Genomic DNA, 23985 nt, shown 5'->3' on the forward strand with positions numbered 1-23985 from the left:
AATACTCTGGTGGAGAGTGCAGTAGCCACGGAAAACCAATAAGAGATCAAATGTCATCTGTTCAGTATTACCTGGTTAGTACAAGCTGATGTCTCCTGTCTGCTTCTTGCACTATTTCTTATGAAAAGCTCTGTAGGTTGCTGCCTGGTAAGCTTTTGGGTGCCAAAGAACATAACGGCAAAAGAGAAAAAGATATGGTCACTGCACTAAAATATCTTTTAGGTATAAGTGTTTTAAGGTATTTGGGATGGGTACTAGTTCAACTACAGTGAGGGGGAAAAAAGTATTTGATCCCCTACTGATTTTGTATGTTTACCCACTGACAAAGAAATTCTGAGGGCCAGATCCACGTAGCGGATCGTAATTTTAGTCCGGCGTAGCGTATCGTAGTAACGATACGCCGCCGCAACTTTGAGAGGCAAGTGCTGTATTCACAAATGACTTGCCTCTAAAGTTACGGCGGCGTAGCGTAAATCTGCCGGCGTAAGGGCGTGGAATTCAAATGTTAAAGATGGGGGCATGTTTTATGTTGATTTTACTTGACCCGACTCAAATTAAGTTTTTTTCTGAACGGCGCATGCGCCGTCCGTGGGGGTATCCCAGTGCGCATGCTCCAAATTAACCCGCAACAAGCCAATGCTTTTGACGTGAACGTCATTCTACGCAAAGCCCTATTCGCGAACAACTTGCGCATACAACGTATATTTTTTCAAAATTCAAAGCGGGAACGACGTCCATACTTAACATAGGATACGCCTCATATAGCAGGGTTAACTTTACGCCGGAAAAAGCCTTACGGAAACGACTTTAAAAAATGCGCCAGCCAGACGTACGTTTGTGGATTCGCGTATCTAGCTAATTGGCATACTCGATGGAATCGCCACCTAGCGGCCAGCGTAAATATGCACCTTAGATCCGACGGCGTACTAAGACGTACGTCAGTAATTTTAGTCCGGCGTAGCGTATCGTAGTAACGCTACGCCGCCGCAACTTTGAGAGGCAAGTGCTGTATTCACAAAGCACTTGCCTCTAAAGTTACGGCGGCGTAGCGTAAATCTGCCGGCGTAAGGGCGTGGAATTCAAATGTTAAAGATGTGGGCGTGTTTTATGTTAATTTTACTTGACCCAACGTAAATGAAGTTTTTTTCTGAACGGCGCATGCGCCGTCCGTGGGGGTATCCCAGTGCGCATGCTCCAAATTAACCCGCAACAAGCCAATGCTTTCGACGTGAACGTCATTCTACGCAAAGCCCTATTCGTGAACGACTTACGCAAACAACGTAAAATTTTCAAAATTCGACGCGGGAACGACGTCCATACTTAACATAGGATACGCCTCATATAGCAGGGGTAACTTTACGCCGGAAAAAGCCTTACGGAAACGACTTAAAAAAATGCGCCGGCCAGACGGAGCAACCTAGCAGTTACGCGGCGTATCAATAGATACGCCAGCGTAACTGCTTCGTGGATCTGGCCCTGAGTCTATAATTTTAATGGTAGGTTCCGTTTAACAGTGAGAGACAAAATAACAAAAAAAAAAAATCCAGAAAAACACATTTCAAAAAAAGTTATAAATTAATTTGCATTTTCATGAGTGAAAAAAATATTTGATCCATTCGCAAAACAGGACTTAGTACTTGGTGGCAAAACCTTTGTTGGCAATCACCGATGCCAGACGTTTCTAGTTGGCCACAAGGTTGCACACATCTCAGGAGGGATTTTGTCCCACTCCCACGCCTCTTTGCAGATCCTCTCCAAGTCATTTAAGGTTTCAAGGCTGACGTTTGGTAACTCGAACCTTCAGCTTTCTCCACATATTGTCTATGTGGAGGGAGCTGATTATGGTGGGATTAAGGTCTGGAGATGGGCTAGGCCACTCCAGGACCATAATGTGCTTCTTCTTGAACCACTCATTTGTTGCCTTGGCCATGTGTTATGGGTCATAGTCATGCTGGAATACCCATCGACGGCCCATTTTCAATGCCCTGGCTGAAGGAAGGAGCTTTGCGCCCCAGATTTGATGGTACATGGCCCCGTTTATTGTCACTTTGATGCAGTGAAGTTGTCCTGTCCGCTTGGCAGAAAAACACCCCCAAAGTATATTGTTTCCACCTCCATGTTTGATGGTGGGGATGGTGTTCTTGGGGTCATAGGCAGCATTGCTCCTCCTCCAAACACGTTGAGTTGATGCCAAGGAGCTTGATTTCGGTCTCATCTGACCATAACACTTTCACCCAGTACTCCTCTGAATCATTTATATGTTCATTAGCAAACTTTAGCCAGGCCTGTACATGTGCTTTGTTGAGCAGGGGGACCTTGTGGGCACTGTAGGATTTCAGTCCTTCACGGTGTAGTGTGTCACCAAATGTTTTCTTGGTGACTATGGTTCCAGCTGCCTTGAGATCATTGATCAGATTCTCCCGTGTTTGATCTGATTCCTCACCGTTCTCATGATCATTGAAACTCCATGAGGTGAGATCTTTCATGAAGCCCCAAACTGAGGGAGATTGTCAGTTATTTAGTGTTTCTTCCATTTGCGAATAATCACACCAACTGGTGTTACCCTCTTCCTAAGCTGCTTGGTGATGGTCTTGTAGCCCATTCCAGCCTTGTGTAGGTCTACAATCTTCTCCCTGACATTCTTGGACAACTCCTTGGTCTTGGCCATGGTGGAGAGATTGGAATCTGATTGCTTCTGGGGACAGGTGTCCTTATACAGATAACAAACTGAGCTTAGGAGCACTCCCATTAACCACTTCAGCCCCAGAAGGATTTGTCCCCCTAATGACAAGGCCATTCCCACAAAAAGTTTTCTTTTGGTGGAATTAGATCACCTCTGCGGTTTTTATTTTCTGCGCTATAAACAAAAAGATGTGTCAATTTTGAAAAAACACAATTTGTTACCGTCTGCTATATTAAATATCCCCAAACCACCGCCCCCCTCCCCCCCAAAAAATGTCTTTATCTTTCTTCATTTCTTCATTTCTTCGTGTATTCTACGTATTTTTGGTACAAAAAAATCGCAATAAGCGTATATATACAAAATAGGGAATAGATTTATGGCATTTTTATTATATATATTTTTACTAGCAATGGCGGTGATCTGCAATTTTTAGCGGGATTGCGACTGACAGCTCAGACACTTTTGACACTTTTTTGGGACCATTGACACTTATAACAGCGATCAGAGCTAAAAATAGCTACAGTTGTGTTTTCAAAGCAAATTTGTCTTGTGAAAGATGTGTAGGGGGCCAATGTTGACCTCTCCTCCTTGAAGACTTTCATATGTGTGCCTGTTCCTGGTTTGGTTATTCCAAACAAAACAAAAAAAGTTTCATTTATTGAAGGGGCCAACAATGGCCGCCTAGTATTTTATCCATGACAGGTGTACTTTAAACATTCACATAACTAGTAAGATAATGTTATTGTTTCCTATATATGAACTAGGAAGTGACATAGGAGACTTTACAGAATACGATCCAAATCTCCTGGATGATCCTCAGTGGCCATGTGGCAAGCACAAGCGGGTTCTAATATTCCCTTCTTATATGGTAAGACTTATCCCTTATCTGCTCTGTTTTCTGTTATATTAAGAATATAATTGATATGTTGTACGTAATGTCACACACTGCTGTACAACTGCCGACTATCAATACTTTGTGGGTATTACTTTGTAGGGTCAAGATAGAATATGGTTGTTGTCTTGTCAAACCCATTTTAGTCACTGAAAAGTTATATGGAGACAAACGTAACCCCCAATTAAAATCTTAGGGGTAGATGTGTCCTCTAGAAGTTTCTGTAAGCTGCTATTTTGTCAATGGGGATTCCTATTCTCACCATCGGGCATTGTATTCAATTTGATAAACTGAATACTCGCAATATTGCAAGAGCCCAGTTGTGACTGCCTCTCTTTATAGAAAGCCTACACTGAAAGAAAAAACTCATTGCTGATCTCTATGGAAAATGATTTTATCTGGTCTTATGAAGCCTTCTATTGAAATCTTTGGATCAACATGATGGCCATAAAACTAGCATTCTCAAAAAGGGAGGTCAGACTCCATGGAGGTTATTTACTAAAACCGGAGAGTGCAAAATCTGGTGCAGCTCTGCATAGAAACCAATCAGCTTCCCTTTTTTGTCAAAGTTTAATTGAACAAGCAGAAGTTAATTGGTTAGCATGCAGCGCTGCACCAGATTTTGCACTCTCCAGTTTTAGTAAATCAATCCCCATATGTCTCCATTTCCTTTTGTATGTCATAAAAAAAGCAGCTGTACTGGCCTATAGTTACATGTTGAAATACTTCCTTGCAGCTAGCAAACACCCGAAGCTGGGCATGCATCATATTATATATGAGAACTGTATTAAAAGGAAACTGATGGTTTACAGCAAGGGTCTCTAAACTATGGTCCGCCAGTTGTTCGGGAACTACAATTCTCATCATGCCTAGTCTCTTTTCTGTGAATGTCAGAGTTTTACAATGCCTCATGGGACGTGTAGTTCCGCAACAGCTGGAGGGCCATAATTTGGAGATCCCTGGTTTAGAGTTTAGGGGCTGCCATTGCAGACCTCTCCTGAAAATACTAGTTGCTTGGCTGTCCTACTGATGCCTTGGCTTCATAACTTTGAGTCGCTTACAAGTTTAGCGATCAGGGATTCTGACTTATGTGCCACATTCTTTTTCACAGTTTGTGAAGCCATGCTACCGGCATTTCTCAGTGCCGTTGCAGCTCCCACATTTCTTTTCATGACAGGTCTACTTGAACAACTACTGATCACCCCATGAAAGCCAACTGAAATGGGTTGATCACAAATGTGCTGTGGAGGTCTGCTGATGCCCCTAAACATGGGGATGTATGCCCATTTCGGCCAACACTAGGTGCATCAAGCTGTGATCATCTTTAGGGCCTTTGTTGACGGGCTTTGGTCTTGTGTCGATAGCCTCGGTTTTACAAATGTTTGAGACACTTCTGAGATCGTTTAGAAAGTCATCAACGGGTGCATTTGACCTACAGGTAACATCCTTTTGACTTGCATTGATATGCTTCAGTTGGGTTTTGAACTCCTGTAGACTTCTTTGGGAATGCAAAACCCATTTGAAGCGTTGAAAAGCCCGTCGATACAGGTCCTTAAAGCGGGAGTTCACCCATTTGTAAAAAAAAAAATTTTCTCCCCTTAGCTTCCTGCTCGTTTTTACTAGGGGAATCGGCTATTTATTTTAAAATATGAGCAGTACTTACCCGTTTTCGAGCTGCATCTTCTTCCGTCGCTTCCGGGTATGGGTCTTCGGGAGCGGGCGTTCCTTCTTGATTGACAGCCTTCCGAGAGGCTTCCGACGGTCGCATCCATCGCGTCACTCGTAGCCGAAAGAAGCCGAACGTCGGTGCGGCTCTATACTGCGCCTGCGCACCGACGTTCGGCTTCTTTCGGAAAATCGTGACGCGATGGATGTGACCGTCGGAAGCCTCTCGGAAGCCTGTCAATCAAAATAGGAACGCCCATTCCCGCAGCCCATACCCGGAAGCGACGGAGAGGATGCATCTCGTAAACGGGTAAGTACTGCACATATTTTAAAATAAATAGCCGATTCCCCTAGTAAAAACGAGCAGGAATCTAAGGGGGAAAAGTGCCCTCTAAGGGTGAACCCCCGCTTTAATTTGTGGGTGCTTCTAGGGATAGATTAACCCAAGTATCTTCTTTACATTACAGACCACTATAATAGAATATGTGAAACCATCTGACCTCAAGAGAGATATGAATGAGACTTTCAAAGAGAAATTTCCTTATATCAAGCTTACTCTTAGCAAAATAAGAAGGTATGTCACATTTTCCTCCTATACAAGAATCCACCAATGACGCATTAGCAAAAAAACTCCAACATAAGGATTCCTAATTTTTAAATTTGAGATTTAAAAAAAAAAAAAAATTGGTCACCTGACTGAAAGTTAAGATTCTTATGTAAAGCTTTGCACATAGTTTTTCTCCACAATATTTATTTTATTAAATAGATTTTCAAAATGAAGCATGGAATGTGCCAGTTGTGTATCAGTTATGTTCTGGCCACACACTGCAGGCTTTGTCCTAGTAATATATTCCAGTACAGTATCTTTGGATCTTTGTATTAAGACGAGCACCTGCTACACTGCCAATTGCAGTCAGTGGAACTGGCAAATCTCTCTGTAACCACAATACATTGTCCCCCCTAGGCATACAAGTAGGTGACATTGGTCTTTCATTACATACTTAATTACATGCTATAAAGATGTAGGTGACATTGATACAAAGGGATCTATGCACTAGTTTGCTTCCTGAATGATGCCATAGAACTCAGTATGGTTTAGGTAAAAAGCATTTTCTTTGATCGCCCAACACAGAACCCAGGACTGGCCAAAGTATTGAAAACTTAGGCCCCTTTCACACCTGCGGATCCTGTGAGGATCCGTTTTTAACATCCACTTGCTCAGTGGGGATCGCTCCATTGATCCCCGCTGAGCTGGCAGATGACAGGTCTGTCTCTGCACACTCTGAAGAGACGGAGCAGTCAGATCTCCGCTCTCCTCTATGGGGGGGTCAGTTTAATACGAACTGTCTGTTCATTTTCATCCGGTCCGCCTAGACAGATGCAAAATAGGATTTGCATCCGTCACATTTTAGCGGAGAGGATAGAATCGGGGCTGATCGGGTGTCAGCAGACATGTCACCGCTGACTTCCCACGCTCCATAGAGATACATGGAGCGCCCGTTCAGATCCGCCTGAAAAAACTGACAGGCGGATCTGAACGGTCCTCAGGTGTGAAAGGGGCCTTAATGGTTTAAAAAAATAAAAGTATTTACAGGTGTGTATATATGTAGCCGATACTATAAAAAAAATAAAGTTAGCGTCTAAGTTTTTGAGTCATAGAAATATTAACTGGGGCATTTGGAAATTGTATACAACGCTGATAGCTGAAAAATCTCCTGGGCAGGAAGGGGCGAAAATGCCCTGTGTTGAAGTAGTTAACATTGATGCCGCGAGGCAATTCATTACCTGAATTGCGAAATTTCATTTTCATGCCATGCAAATATGCATGTTTGTGATCCTTCTTCAGAATGGTTATTCAGAATAGTCAATATGAAATCTGTTGTTTTACTCTTATGCTCTGATTTAGCCCTAGGCTGAAATTCCTACAGTAACTCTCTTGGAAAGATCAGTACTTTAAACCACTGCAGATTCATCCATGTTGACATTTCAGTAGCAGTCAATAAGCAATATGCTTTTCTGTCATGTTTATAGCCTGAAGCGGGATATTCGCAAGCTGGCGCAGGAGGATTGTGGCTATGAAGAGCCTACTGTGGCCATGGCGTTTGTATATTTTGAGAAGCTTGCATTGAAGGGGAAGTTGAACAAACAAAACAGAAAGCTTTGTGCTGGAGCCTGCATCCTGTTAGCTGCCAAAATTGGGAGCGATCTACGAAAACATGAAGTCAAACACCTCATTGATGTAAGTACATGTGCCTTATTGCTGCAGAGCCACTAGAATACAATGATTTAAATAAAACCACTTGGAGCGATAACCTACCAATATATAAGACCATAGGCAGGAAGGCATATAAACAAAAAAAAAAAAAAGGCCACGTACTTTTTTTATTGGTTTAATAAATATGCCAGAATTAAAATAAATAGAACATCTCAAGAATAACATTACTCAAAACAGCTTAGCCAGCACGACTCAAGCTCTAACAGAAATATTTGTAAACCTAAAATTCCCCTATGCAAAATGCAACTTTATATTTTAAACATGCATTGACCTAGCCACTAAAAACTCAGGTTGAATACATTTAGATTTTTTCTGCTGCCCCCCTTAACCACTTAAGCCCCGGACCAATATGCAGCCTAAAGACCCAAGGTGTTTTTACAGTTCGGGACTGCGTCGCTTTAACAGACAATTGCGCGGTCGTGCGACGTGGCTCCCAAACAAAATTGGCGTCCTTTTTTTCCCACAAATAGAGCTTTCTTTTGGTGGTATTTGATCACATCTGCGGTTTTTAGTTTTTGCGCTATAAACAAAAATAGAGCGACAATTTTGAAAAAAAAGCAATATTTTTTACTTTTTGCTGTAATAAATATCCCCCAAAAACATATATAAAAACATTTTTTTTCCTCAGTTTAGGCCGATACGTATTCTTCTACCTATTTTTAGTAAAAAAAATCGCAATAAGCGTTTATCGATTGGTTTGCGCAAAATTTATAGTGTTTACAAAATAGGGGATAGTTTTATTGCATTTTTATTTTTTATTTACTACTAATGGCGGCGATCAGCAATTTTTTTCGTGACTGCGACATTATGGCGGACACTTCGGACAATTTTGACACATTTTTGGGACCATTGTCATTTTCACAGCAAAAAATGCATTTAAATTGCATTCTTTATTGTGAAAATGACAGTTGCAGTTTGGGAGTTAACCACAGGTGGCGCTGTAGGAGTTAGGGTGCACCTAGTATGTGTTTACAACTGTTTGGGGGTGTGGCTGTAGGAATGACGTCATCGATCGTGTCTTCCCTATAAAGGGAATGACGCGATCGATGCGCCGCCATAGTGAAGGACGGGGAAGCCGTGTTTACACACGGCTCTCCTCGTTCTTCAGCTCCGGGGAGCGATCGCGACGGAGCGGCTATAAACAAATAGCCGCGCCGTGGTCCCGGATCGCTCCCCGAGCGGACCCGACCTCCGCATGTAGCGGGGGGGGTCCCGATCGGACCCCCCACCCGCTAATAGGGGAGGACGTACCTATACGCCCATGTGCCTGTACGTGCCATATTGTGGACGTATATGTACATGGGCTGGTCCTTAAGTGGTTAATACAAAGCTGATACCACTACACGTTAAAGACCGCGACATACAGTAAAACAGGGCGATGAGCACCACATCTATGCCTTCTGAGGTGAATGAGCCCGTTGCCACAGAACCCCCCTTAAATAGCAAAGTCAGGGTTCTGGAACTCTAAAGAAGGTCATCTGACCTTTCCCAGAGGTCACATGACCTCACCTCAGGCCATTAAACCCTACAGAAGGCTCCCCACGTGCTGCAGGCCTCTTGCCGTATTCCAATGAGAAAAGGAGGGGCCCTATTTTCTTTCATTCTACACAGAAATACAAGGCAGTTATGATTTCTGAAGTAAAGAGGGGAGTGTAGTGGCGCTTGCCAGTGGAAAACTGAAATATAATAAATATCAAATACCGCACAGCAACGTATGGATATTGACCAATGAATCCAATAAAATGTGTTCCACTCCTGGTTTCCTCAGAAACCCTTCATAGCATCCACAACTAGGATGTGAAGGGTGGAAATAGCGAGATTAATGAAATTTTTTGAGGACTGAACTGACAATGGGTCATAGGCTGTTATGAAAATGTCAATACATAATAAACTCCAGTGCCTTCACCAAATATAAAAAAAAATGTAATAACAGTGAATATTAATGATCATAAAATGTCAAAAAAAAACAAAAAACTCAAAGATAAAACCTGGATGTGTTTAAAAATTACAACAATGTGCACCAAAAATTGTGCAAAGTGAATGAAAATAATGTTCAAGCATAAGTAAATAAAATTATGAATAAATAATGGTGTTCAAGGTAAGTTCCGGTGCTTGATAAAATGTGATAAATAAATTAATTAATAAAGTTCAGATGAATAATAATGTTCAAGGTAAATTCCAGCACTTAATATAATAATCCAAAAGTGCAAAAAATGTGTGTATAAATATAAAGTTAATAAGGTGCTTGATTTCAAACTTTCCCAAACAGTGCAAAAGTGCTTTAAACCGAAGATGGTACTGCAATCCACCGCACGATCCTCCAGTGTAGCTGTGCAGACCCAAGATAAAGGAATTATTAGCCTCTCACCTCAAAACAGGTTAAACCAGCCTGTTACAGTAGATGTGGATGAAACCCAGCAGCACACAATATGAATCCTGGGACAGCTCAGATCGCTCCAATCCTCCTCCAATTCTTTCATCCAGACACTCTCAATGAAAGCAAAGTGCAGACTCCATAGTGTAGTAATATTAGGTACAGGTTTAATAAAAAATAGTAACACTCACATTAAAAGTAGCTGTGAACAGCATGCAATGGTTCCAGCGAATGTAAATGGGCATCAGATCTCCGCTCTCGGCCGTGAGCGGAGATGACGTCACCAACGGCACTTCTCCTTCTCCTGACGCGTTGCGTAGCAGAACAACGCTACTTAATCATAGATACCTATGATTAAGTAGCGTTGTTCTGCTACGCAACGCGTCAGGTGAAGGAGAAGTGCCGTTGGTGACGTCATCTCCGCTCGCGGCCGAGAGCGGAGATCTGCTGCCCATTTACATTCGCTGGAACCATTGCATGCTGTTCACAGCTACTTTTAATGTGAGTGTTACTATTTTTTATTAAACCTGTACCTAATATTACTACACTATGGAGTCTGCACTTTGCTTTCATTGAGAGTGTCTGGATGAAAGGATTGGAGGAGGATTGGAGCGATCTGAGCTGTCCCAGGATTCATATTGTGTGCTGCTGGGTTTCATCCACATCTAACAGGCTGGTTTAACCTGTTTTGAGGTGAGAGGCTAATAATTCCTTTATCTTGGGTCTGCACAGCTACACTGGAGGATCGTGCGGTGGATTGCAGTACCATCTTCGGTTTAAAGCACTTTTGCACTGTTTGGGAAAGTTTGAAATCAAGCACCTTATTAACTTTATATTTATACACACATTTTTTGCACTTTTGGATTATTTTATTCAGTGCTGGAATTTACCTTGAACATTATTATTCATCTGAACTTTATTAATTAATTAATTTATCACATTTTATCAAGCACCGGAACTTACCTTGAACACCATTATTTATTCATAATTTTATTTATTTATGCTTGAACATTATTTTCATTCACTTTGCACAATTTTTGGTGCACATTGTTGTAATTTTTAAACACATCCAAGTTTTATCCTTGTGTTTTTTTTGTGTTTTTTTTTTTGGACATTTTATGATCATTAATATTCACTGTTATCACATTTTTTTCATATTTGGTGAAGGCACTGGAGTTTATTATGTATTGAAATTTTCATAACAGCCTATGACCCATTGTCAGTTCAGTCCTCAAAAAATGTCATTAATCTCACTATTTCCACCCTTCACATCCTATTTGTGGATGCTATGAAGGGTTTCTGAGGAAACCAGGAGTGGAACACATTTTATTGGATTCATTGGTCAATATCCATACGTTGCTGTGCGGTATTTGATATTTATTATATTTCAGTTTTCCACTGGCAAGCGCCACTACACTCCCCTCTTTACATATGCTATTTGGTGCGTGAGCACTGTTTTGGTAGTGGCTGCTGCTTTTATAGTTCAATATTGTTATTTTATAATACTTGGTTTAGTTGCCCATGGTTAGTTTGGTTTTGCGCATTAGTTCCCCCCTTTATACATATGATTTCTGAAGCCCTGTACACACGCTCGGTTTTCTCTGCGGTAAAAAGTCAGCCGAGAAAACCGAGGGGAAAGCCGAGAACCCGGCAGGAAAACTGCCATGGAGCTTTGGCCGGGGATCCAGGCTGTGTGTATGCTCCATTGACACTGCTTCACAGTGTTTCCCATAGGTAAGTAGTAGATCTGGCGGGGGGAAAAAACGCCGGGAATCCCGACGGGAAAATAGAGAGCAGGTTCTCTATTTTCCCACCAGGATTCTCGGCTGTTTTCCTGATGGGAAAACTGCGAGGAAGCATACACAAGTCCGGTTTTTACCCGGCAAAAAGCTCTCCTGGCAGTTTTCCTGCCGGGAAAAAACAGTCGTGTGTACGAGGCTTAAGAATTCTCTATTTACTGTTTACCATGTGATATTCTGTAGAACCACCTTCTACATTCAGAGGAGCATACAAATGTAAATGATTCGGAAGTGTAACTTGCAAGAAGTGGGAAAAATTCCCAGAAAACATTTCCAATCTGAAGAGTAGGGAAGAATTATCACCTCAGTCAGATTTCATAGCAGTTTGTTTCCCTGTTAGGAAAGCTCTACCCTTACTATTTGTGCTTGTCATAAGGAGTGAAAGTGAGGAGGAATAATCATTTTCACCCACATACACTCATCAGCCATAGCTTTAGGACTACTGACAGGTGAAGTGAATACGATTGTTATCTCACTACAATGGCATCTGAAAGTCGGGGGGGGGGGGGGGGGGATACATTAGACAGCAAGCAAACATGTCGCCCTGAAGTTGATGTATTAAAAGCAGAAAACGTAGGCATTGCAGTTTGTAATGTATGGGACCGCGTAGCCACAGTGGACAGGGTGCCAACACTGACCTGTGTCCACAGACAAAAGCTCCTACATTGGGCTCGTGAGCATCAGAACTGGACCACGGAGCAATTGAAGAAGGTGGTCTGGTCTGATGAATTCAGTAATGGTTTGAGGAACACAACAGCACGTTTGATGTGTTAACTTGGCCTCCAAATTCTCCAGATCTCAATCTAATTTAAGCATTTGTGAGATGTGCTGGAAAAGTCCAATCCATGGAGGCCCTGCCAGATACCACAGCATACCTTCAGAGGTCTATTAGAGTACATGCCTGGGTGGGTTATGGTGGGTGGTCATAATGTTATAGCAATCGTGTGAGTATATGTATGTGATATATAATATAAGTACTTGATTGAGTTTGTGATTTTCGTGCTCAGAATTAAGCTTATTTGTCTTTTTGCACAAACATGCAAAATATTTTTTTTTACATGGCTAAAGTCCGCTGTTGGCTGAAAATGGCTCATGTTAGTGCAGAATGAACTTTGGCTATAGATTTGGCAATATTTCTCCTTTTAAAATAAATGTGAGATTTGCCCATGAAGACTAAAGCTATGGGTTCAAATAACCACCGCTTCCTCATTAGCTTATACTTCGCTTCCCTTAACTCATCCACTGAAAGCAACAAACAAAGCCCTGTGTCAGCTCAAATCTAAGTTTACACAGAGCTGAGAACTCTCTCCACCCTCATGGGACAATTCTGTATTCCTGGGTTCCCAATTACTAATCACCCCTGTTTGGCTAAATCAATTCAGTGTGTCAACAAGCACTAAAGGCATATGGAAATGCCCTACAATAATATAGACAGGAGACCACTTTAGCTTGCTTTATGGGCACTTAAAGCAGGGGTTTACCCCCCAAAAAAATTTTAACATTATATTCAGCCGAGTTGTCAGAATGACAATCGGCTGTTTTTTTTTTTTGTTTTTTTTTTTATCCCCGTACATACCGTATTTTCACCGCCGCTTCCGGGTATGTCTTCTGCTGGACTGGGCGTTCCTAATTGATTGACAGGCTTCCGACCGTCGCATACTGCGCGTCACGAGTTGCCAAAAGAAGCCGAACATCGGTGCGCAGGTGCCGTATAGAGCCGACTCGCAGTCCGGCTTCTTTCGGCAACTCGTGACGCGCTGTATGCGACGGTCGGAAGCCTGTCAATCAGTTAGGACTGCCCAGTCCCGCAGAAGACATACCCGGAAGCGGCGGTGAAAATACGGTATGTACGGGGATAAGATAAAAAAAAACTGCCGATTGTCATTCTGACAACTCGGCTGAATGTAATGTTAATATTTTTTTTTGGGTGAACCCCCGCTTTAAATGTACCTTGCTCTTTTATGACCAGAGGTTATTGATGTGTGGATGATCAGACCAAATTTAGTATTATCAGAATATGTTGGTTAACGTGACAAATACTCTGATCAAAATGCCTGTCTAAATAATTTTACCTTCTCAGTCCTTAGTGGAGTTATGGAGCCATGAACGTAGATTAAAGCGGGGGTTCACTCCAAAAAATTTTAATATTACATTCAGCCGAGCTGTCAGAATTATTTTATCCCAGTACATATCCAGTATTTTCACCGCCGCTTCCGGGTATGTCTTCTGCGGGACTGGGCGTTCCTAATTGATTGACAGGCTTCCGACCGTCGCATACAGCGCGTCACGAGTTGCCGAAAGAAGCCGGACTGCAAGTCGGCTCTTTACGGCACCTACGCACCGACGTTCGGCTTCTTTCAGCAACTCGTGACGCGCAATATGCGACGCTCGGAAGCCTGTCAATCAATTAGGAACACCCAGTCCCGCAGAAGACATACCCGGAAGCGGCGGTGGAAATACGGTATGTACGGGGATAAAATAAAAAAAAAAACAGTCGATTGTCATTCTGACAACTCGGCTGAATGTAATGTTAAAATCTTTTATTTTTTTTTGGGTGAACCCCCGCTTTAACATTCTCGAAGCATGGGGCGTCTTGCTGAGGAACCTTAAATGGGAAGTTGGTATTCCAGGGTGAAATATGATAGGATTCTGATGTATATCCTCACCTAAATACCCTCCAATCTAAATCCCAATACATTATTACTGTATGTCATGTCTTTACCATACAATAACGGCTATCTGATTTTCTCCTTGATAGAAACTGGAAGAGAAGTTTCGTTTGAACAGACGTGAGTTGATGGCATTTGAATTTCCTATCCTGGTTGCCTTGGAGTTTGCTCTTCACCTACCAGAGCATGAAGTTATGCCCCATTACAGACGTTTAATCCAAAGCTCCTAGCACAGGCTACATGCCTTTCTCTGGGACAGTGGAGGAGCTTACAGAGCCACAGCTGCTATTGGACATATATACAAATGATTGCATTGTTACCTGCACCTAGTGGAGACTGTCATATTGTGAACTGACACAGTACTACCCTCTTATCTGTAGATTGGCAGAGTGGGGAACAGCACACCTGCCTTACACTATCATGAGCAGCGGGTAGTTTTCTAATTTTTGGATGTGTGGTGTCAATGAAGGGTGTGCTGTTCTTAAGGCTTCACTGTGGTTAATATGTCGCCTCCAAATCCTAATTGGGAACCTGTTTAATGGACATTACCTCAGTTCCCAAAATGGCTATCTACACTTTGTGAAGGTGCATGTATACTTTAACACCAATGTTCTCATTGGAGCAACTTGCTGGTATTTGTCTTTTTTTACGTAGATTCTCTATTGTGAATAGGTGTTGAGAAGAGAAATGGCACGTGGACCACAAGCTGGAACTTCCAGCACTTCTCTCCTCTAAGAACATTTTACTTTAAACTCACAAGTGGACTTTGTCATCTCTTTACCTTCAGGTCTGACCTTTATCGTGAAGGACATTTCATTAAGGTGCCATGTCAGGTGTTAACCTTCACTGTGTCAAAAAAGAAATGTGCCAATGTATTTCTTACAAAGAAAGAACTTTTATGTGCCCTGCTATCTTGGAGGAACCCAAGAGACTGGCTTAAGCCTGGATGTAAAAACTGTGTGAAAAAAATGAATCTTAACCTCAACTGGCACTAGCCACGACACACATGGATTAACACTACAAATGCTTTCATTCCACCAGTATACTTTGTAAAGCCAGGACATTTTGGTGATCTTATTACTTCAGTGACAGCTTTACTTTAAAGCCACAGCATTTTAACCGATTGCACTTTTCCACTGTGGAGGAAACGCATTGAGTCGTACAGCTTGGTGTTAAGAATCTTCTGTGCTCTATGTTAGAGTGCATCTTAAGCACGTTTTCTTGTGCTACATGTTATAAAGCAGTGTTCTGAGAAAGCAACTGCCCATTATCATTTTCATCAACAATACATTCATCTCCGATATTGGCTGATGTGTGATTCTATACAAATCAATGTAGCTTATCTAGCATCAATAGAAAATGAATACAAAATGTATTCTGCTGTAGGTTGTTTTTTTATCATCTTATTTTGCATCATAATTTGTACTCGACAATTTTATTTTGTTGAATTCATTACTATGATGTGGGAGGAAATCTGTTTTTCTTTTCTAGGCAATTTAACTCTCCCTGTGCACGCTGTTGTGCATTTGGGCATCGTTTGTAAAGACGTGGTTTACAAAGTACAGAAACAGTGAACCCAACCAAATTATTTTTTTATTGTGTTTTATTGGGAATAATCAGAACGATGAAAGGTGATTGGTTGTTATGGATTACTGCACTTTGTACATTGCTCTTTGCCTTATTAAATAAGCCCAATTTTTCTTTAATGTATACAGCTCAAAAAAACATTGCTTAGCTAAAGAAGTCACTTATGCTAATTTATAGTGATTGCATTGTCACAATATGGCTGTCTGTAGGCATCGGGTACATATTGATGCCACACTGCCAAAACCACCTCATTTTGACTTGAACACGTCACTGGAACTACATATCCAGTGCATGGGATTTATGAGCGTGTCTAATGTTGACACTTGTTTCCACTGAGGTCAGTGGATATTCTTGAAATCAAGATTTCAATTTTTTTTTACTAGTTTTTCATTTCTTTGTTAAAATTCTAGTTCATTTGGGCTAAATATGGGTACAATCAGTATTCCCCACATGGGCCCCAGTGTTCACCCCTTTGGCTAGTTCAAATCGGACTACATAAACATTATGAATTTAGCTCCAGAAGTATGGAAATCGTACAGTGCCTTCAACTGGTAGCATTTTTAGGCTGAAGTCTGTTTTCATTTACTTTATTCATTCACATTCAGATATTTAATTTTTAAATAAAGAGATGCATATAGAAAATGTTGAAGTTTGATTGCTTTAGTTTAATCGGAATAAAATGGATGTGATTTTATAAAAAAAATTCCCCCACAGGCTGTAACAGCTGTAAAATGTTTTAAAACAATTATACTTAAGCTATAGATGAATCTTGTGTAATATCAATCTTTAAAGTATACAGTGCATCCGGAAACTATTCACAGCGCTTCAAATTTTCCACATTTTGTTATGTTACAGCCTTATTCTAAAATTGATTAAATTCATTATTTTCTGCAAAATTCTACAAACAATGCACCAAAATGACAACGTGAAAAAAGTTTGTTTGAAATCCTTGCTTTGTTTTGAGTATTCACAGCCTTTGCTCAATACTTTGTTGAAGTACCCTTTGGCACCAATTACAGCCTCAAGTCTTTTTGCGTTTGATGCTACAGGCTTGGCACACCTATTTTTGGGCAGTTTACCCCATTCTTTTTTGCAGGACCTCTTAAGCTCCATCAGGTTGGATTGGGAGCTTTGGTGCACAGCCATTTTCAGATCTCTCCAGAGATGGTCAATCGGGTTAAAATCTGGGCTCTGGCTGGGCCACTCAAGGACATTCACAGTGTTGTCCCATAGCCACTCATGTTGTTATCTTGTGTGCTTAGGGTTGTTGTCCTGTTGGAAGACTAACCTTCACCCCAGTCTGAGGCCCAGAGCGCTCTGGAGCAGGTTTTCATCAAGGACGTCTCTGTACATTGCTGCATTTATCTTACCCTTAATCCTGACTAGTCTCCCAGTCCCTGCTGCTGAAAAACATCCCCACAGCATGATGCTGCCACCACCATGCTTCATTGTAGGGATGGTATTGGCCAGGTGATGAGTGGTGCCTGGTTTCCTCCAGACATGACACTTGCCATTCGAGCCAAAGAGTTCAATCTTTGTTTCATCAGACTCGGTGAGTCGGAGAACGGATCCGCCGGCCCCCGGATGATGATCAGAGCTTTCCGGCGGACCAGATGGTCGCCGGAGTCTCTATGATCGTCGGAGGCCGGGCGCAATGTTATGACGTCACGCCCGGTCTCTGCATTCAAAAAAACGGCACTGCCTCGGATGTGAATCAGTGATCTTTTATTTTTTTTGGGCTTCCCAGCCTAGTGGTGAGATGTGGGGTCTTATTGACCCCATATCTCACTGTAAAGAGGTCCTGTCATGTCATATTCCTATTACAAAGGATGTTTACATTCCTTGGAATTATAATAATTTTGATCATTTTTATTCCTATTTTTGTGTTAAAATAGGTAAAATGAATAATACATTTTTTTTTAAAGTGCCCCTGTCCCCGTGTGCTCGCACGCAGAAGTGAACGCATACGTAAGTCCCGCCGACATATGAAAACGGTGTTCAAACCACACATGTGGGTTGTCGCCGGGAGCGAGAGCAATAATTCTAGCCCTAGACCTCTGTAACTCAAACAATTTAGCCATAATTTTTTTTTAAAGCATCGCCTATGGGGATTTTTAAGTACTGAAGTTTGGCGCCATTCCACGAGCGTATGCAATTTTGAAGTGTGACATGTTGGGTATCTATTTATTCGGAGTAATTTCATCTTTCACATTATGCAAAAAAAATGGGCTACTGTTTTTTTTTTAAAGCATAAAACTGTTTTTTCCCCCCAAAAAACGTGTTTGAAAAATTGCTGCACAAATACTGTGCAAAATAAAAAGTTGTAATGACCGCCATTGTATTCTCTAGTGCAGGGATATGTAATTAGCGGACGTCCAGCTGTTGCAGAACTACAAGTCCCATGAGGCATTGCAAGACTCTGACAGCCACAGAGGCAGAGGCATGATGGGACTTGTAGATTTGCAACAGCTAGAGGTCCGCTAATTGCATATCCCTGCTCTAGGGTCTTTGCTAAAAAAAATATACATAGTGTTTGGGGGTTCGATGTAATTTTCGAGCAAAAAAAATTATGATTTTTACATGTAGGAGCGAAGTGTCAGAATTGGCCTGGGCCTGAAGTGGTTAATAGAGGAACATCTTGCAGTAACTTGCTGTTTGTCAGAGTAGCAATACAAACATTGAACAAAACCCTATATATAACATTGGAATGCTTTCCATAAGAAACCCAAGTACATCGCTCTAAACAACAAAAATACTTTGTTGTATTAAAATTCAGGACAAGCCTTGATCCCGCATTGCAGTGTGTACTGCTGTAGCCTATGGGAATAGAGCCGTTAAATGTTAATAGAAACTAAACAAAATCTCAATTAGCTGTTTGTAATAATGGGAATGAGAAGTTTTATCTCCCTGGCCTTGCTGGCTACGACCTGCAGAGGTGAATACATTTGTATTAATTAGTGCTTAGTATTCATGGATTTAGTAAGTAGCTCAGACGTTTTCTTTGAATACGATATAAGGTCTGTTTTATTATTGCATGTTTATTTCAAAAGCAGTTGAGAACATTTTTTTTTCTTTTCTTGTGGAGAGGTAGGGGTGTAGAACATTGGCATGTTATTAGAGCTACATAATGGGACCTATGAAAGATAAAGATACGTTTAAAAAAAACATACATTTAGAGTTAGAGAAAATACGTTGGCTAGCAGAAGAATGGGGAAAGTGGCACAGGTTTTTTTTTTTAACCCTCTTGCTGCCAATTCCATATATATCCACTTAAGGACCACCCCATGTACATATACGTCCACAATATGGCACGTACAGGCACATGGGCGTATAGGTACGTCCTCGCCTATTAGCGGGTGGGGGGTCCGATCGGGACCCCCCCCGCTACATGCGGAGGTCGGGTCCGCTCGGGGAGCGATCCGGGACCACGGCGCGGCTATTTGTTTATAGCCGCTCCGTCGCGATCGCTCCCCGGAGCTGAAGAACGAGGAGAGCCGTGTGTAAACACGGCTTCCCCGTCCTTCACTATGGCGGCGCATCGATCGCGTCATTCCCTTTATAGGGAAGACACGATCGATGACGTCATTCCTACAGCCACACCCCCAAACAGTTGTAAACACATACTAGGTGCACCCTAACTCCTACAGCGCCACCTGTGGTTAACTCCCAAACTGCAACTGTCATTTTCACAATAAAGAATGCAATTTAAATGCATTTTTTGCTGTGAAAATGACAATGGTCCCAAAAATGTGTCAAAATTGTCCGAAGTGTCCGCCATAATGTCGCAGTCACGAAAAAAATTGCTGATCGCCGCCATTAGTAGTAAAAAAAAAATAAAAAATAAAAATGCAATAAAACTATCCCCTATTTTGTAAACACTATAAATTTTGCGCAAACCAATCGATAAACGCTTATTGCGATTTTTTTTACTAAAAATAGGTAGAAGAATACGTATCGGCCTAAACTGAGGAAAAAAAATGTTTTTATATATGTTTTTGGGGGATATTTATTACAGCAAAAAGTAAAAAATATTGCTTTTTTTTCAAAATTGTCGCTCTATTTTTGTTTATAGCGCAAAAACTAAAAACCGCAGATGTGATCAAATACCACCAAAAGAAAGCTCTATTTGTGGGGAAAAAAGGACGCCAATTTTGTTTGGGAGCCACGTCGCACGACCGCGCAATTGTCTGTTAAAGCGACGCAGTCCCGAACTGTAAAAACACCTTGGGTCTTTAGGCTGCATATTGGTCCGGGGCTTAAGTGGATATTGCAGTGGGACAGTTAAAGGCTGAAAACGGGTTTATGGCTGTAGGAGCCAACATGACTGCCATGGGGGATAGGAGGCTGCTGCGTTAATTTAAAAACATAAACCATCTATGTGCATGTGAAGATGGTTCAGATCCAGAGGTGTATCATGAGGGGCTGCAGTAGATGCTGACCCTGAACCCCTGTAAAGTCGCAGGACAAGAAAAGCTGACATCACAAGCACAGGAAGAATCTTTAGGGTTGGCCCAGTATTGTGTGTATCCGAATCACAATAGAAACGAGTTTAAACGACTCCGAAATAAGTTATAACAAAACAAAATTTTATTCAACTTTAAACAAATTCAAACACGAATTTGAAATGTCAACATATTGCTGACTTCCTTTAAAAACTGTGTACCTAAAAGAACTGATGCTGTTTTGAAGCCACAGGGTATTGAAATATTGATTTCATTTCGCTTTACTTCTGTTGCCTCATTTTGCATTTTTTTTATTTGATAAAAATAAGCAAGTAAAACATATATTTTTTAAAGCATTCTCCTAGCCTCCATTCCCAGTCGATGCCTTATATGGGGAAACGTGTCGGGTGGAGCACCAGTTCTTGACGTCACCACGCACCAGCTGGCTGGCTTGAGCCGCGGCTGTTTGAAAAATATAGTTTAATTGTCTTTGGATATCAGTGCCTGTAAAGTTTTTTAATAAACCCTTTTAAACGGGAGTACTGCACTATGTCTTCTGATATATCGCACTGCTGGAGATTACTGAAAAATAGTTGCCATCGCATATGTGAGGAATATTGCATAAATTTAGGAGCCCGCTGTACTGAAAAGGATACCTGCATTGGAGGAGTCCCTGGAGGAGTATTCCCATGCTGTGTGATTCCTGGATGAGCGAATTTGATCTCTATATTGATCTCCCTATCTGGTAAGCGGCTTTTCTTATCACATTTTTCCAACAGAAGTACCAAGTCTTACTTGAGAGTTCAACACCACGGTTTATTCATTGGAGCACAGTATGGACTTTAATATACACAACGGTTAAATTGTATTTAAAACCTTTTTTTCATATATATATATTATTGGATTTGGTTGCACAATTTTACTTTATCTTGAAAGCATTCTTGCTTTACTTTATTTCTTCACACCTGCCTAAAACTTTTGCACAGTACTGTACACAGAGTCAAGTACAAAGTCAAATATTTATTTTATAACGTAGAACACGTCACATATTCTGAATAAGGCCAGGTTCACACTGATACAACGTACGCTCCTACTTTGAGAGCACAGTGGGCCAGATTCATAAAGACTTACGACGGGCGTATCAGTAGATACGCTGTCGTAAGTCCGAATCCGCGCCGTCGCAACTTTAAGCGTATGCTCAAACTGAGATACGCTTAAATGTTGCTAAGATACGACCGGCGTAAGTCTCCTACGCCGTTGTATCTTAACTGCATATTTACGCTGGCCGCTAGAGGGGAAAAATCGTGAGTGTATCGGAGCACAGCTTTACATTGATGTTGCATTGAAGGTTTGCAGTATTACACTATTGTGTGTTTTCTCTCTCCTTCATATTTTCACATCCTGCCGTGATTTGTGTGGAGCAGGTTTGAAGCTATCGTACTGCTTATCATCAAGGCTGTTTGGTCTGAACACATTGACGTTTAATCTTTTCTGCTGTCAATTACCTACCTTTAACCCATTAGTGGTATCATCCTATCAGTACAGGGACTGATATGTGGAAAGCAGTGTGTAGGTGATTGCTCTTAAAGGACTGATTATTCACAACAATTTATATATAATTTTTCACTTATTGTATTGTTTGTGGTTAACACATATTTAGTTTATTTGTATCCGCCCCACGGATGCATCATTAGAATCAGCATGTCTGATTGCACTTGATCTCTTGTACCTGGTATCACATTAATTAGTTGTTTTAGCGCAATTTGTATATTATTTCACACCAAGTAAATGGATACCTAAAATTGAGCACGCTTGTGGAATGGTTCCAAACTTTGGTACTTTAAAAATCTCCATAGGCAACGTTTGTTTATTTTTTTTACAGGTTACCAGTTTAGAGTTACAGGGGAGGTCTAGTGCTAGAATTGTTTCTCTCTCTCTCTGACCCACGCAACGATACCTGACATGTGTGATTTGAATGCCGTTTATATATGTGGGTGCGACTTAGGTATGCGTTCGCTTCTGTGCGCGAGTGGACAGGGCGCTATCAATTTTTTCTTATTGTTTATTTTACCTACATTTTTACACTTTCTCTTAAAAACTATGGGCCAGATCCACAAAAACCTGGCGTAACTTAAAAAATCCCATTTAAGTTACACTGCCTTAAAGTTTCTACCTAAGTGCCTGATCCACAAAGCACTTATCTAGAAATTTCAGGCTGTGTAACTAAAATTCCGCCGGCGCAAGGCGTTCCTATTCAAATGGGGCGAGTCCCATTTTTAAATGAGGCGCGCTCCCGCGCCGGCCGTACTGCGCATGCGCAAAGTTACGTTACGCCGAGTTTTGAGGATCGCGACGGCTTAAAAAAGTTGCGTCGGGGAAAAAAAAAAAAATGACAGCGTCGCTCGGCATGCATTCCTGAGAGGGAGAACTCCATGCCAATTTTCAAAGAAAAAAACGGCATGGGTTCACCCCCCAGGAGCATACCAGGCCCTTAGGTCTGGTATGGGTTGTAAGGAGACCCCCCTACGCCGAAAAATGGACGTAGGGGGTCCCCCTACAATCCATACCAGACCCGTATCCAAAGCACGCTACCCGGCCGGTCAGGAATGGGAGTGGGGACGAGCGAGCGCCCCCCCCCCCCCCTCCTGAGCCGTGCCAGGCCGCATGCCCTCAACATGGGGGGGTTGGGTGCTCTGGGGCAGGGGGGCGCACTACGGGCCCCCCCACCCCAGAGCACCCTGTCCCCATGTTGATGAGGACAGGACCTCTTCCCGACAACCCTTGCCATTGGTTGTCGGGGTCTGCGGGCGGAGGCTTATCGGAATCTGGGAGTCCCCTTTAATAAGGGGGCCCCCAGATACCGGCCCCCCACCCTAAGTGAATGGATATGGGGTACATCGTACCCCTATCCATTCACCTGTAGGCAAAAAGTAAAAGTTAATAAACACACAACACAAGGCTTTTTAAAATATTTTATTATTCTGCTCCGGATGCCCCCCCTGTCTTCTTTATTAGCTCAATTACCAGGGGGGGCTTCTTCTTCCGCTCTCCGGGGGTCTTCCACTCTCCGGGGGTCTTCTCCGCTCTCTGGGGGGGCTTCTCCGGACTCCGGGGGGCTTCTTCCATCTTCTCCCCTCTTCCGCTGTTGACTCGGCGAACCCCGGTTCTTCTGCAGATGTCCGGTGCCTTCTTCTTCAGCGCTGGCTGCCTGCTATGTTTGTGTGTTAGCTCAATTTCTAACAGGCAGCCAGCGCAGTCTTCTGTGGCGTCAGGGTCTTCTCTTCCTTTCTTCCGATGTTGCCTCGTCGCCTGTTGTCGCTGTAATGATGGAAGCGCGCCTTGCATCCCATTTATATAGGCATCACCGTCCCATCATGCTCCGGTAGGTACCCACGTGGTGGGTGCACGTGGGTAGGCACCCACCACGTGGGTACCTGCCGGAGCATGATGGGACGGTGATGCCTATATAAATGGGATGCAAGGCGCGCTTCCATCATTGCAGCGACAAGAGGCGACGAGGCAACATCGGAAGAAAGGAAGAGAAGACCCTGACGCCACAGAAGACCGCGCTGGCTGCCTGTTAGAAATTGAGCTAACAC

General features: G+C 42.2%; 1 protein-coding gene across 2 annotated transcripts in view; it reads left to right on the top strand.

Moving 5' to 3' along the window:
* CABLES1 (Cdk5 and Abl enzyme substrate 1) overlaps positions 1-16599 on the top strand; it is a 123017-nt gene extending 106418 nt beyond the window's left edge. For both annotated transcript variants that reach the window (XM_040354067.1, XM_040354066.1), the window contains exons 7-10: positions 3448-3551; positions 5708-5814; positions 7272-7479; positions 14447-16599. In XM_040354067.1, coding sequence (XP_040210001.1) covers positions 3448-3551; positions 5708-5814; positions 7272-7479; positions 14447-14587 — 560 coding nt within the window. In that variant the 3' untranslated portion in view covers positions 14588-16599. The remainder of the gene's footprint in view (positions 1-3447; positions 3552-5707; positions 5815-7271; positions 7480-14446) is intronic.
* Positions 16600-23985: the final 7386 nt, after the last annotated feature.

The sequence above is a fragment of the Rana temporaria genome, chromosome 5, assembly GCF_905171775.1.
Source record: "Rana temporaria chromosome 5, aRanTem1.1, whole genome shotgun sequence".
NCBI lineage: Eukaryota > Metazoa > Chordata > Amphibia > Anura > Ranidae > Rana > Rana temporaria.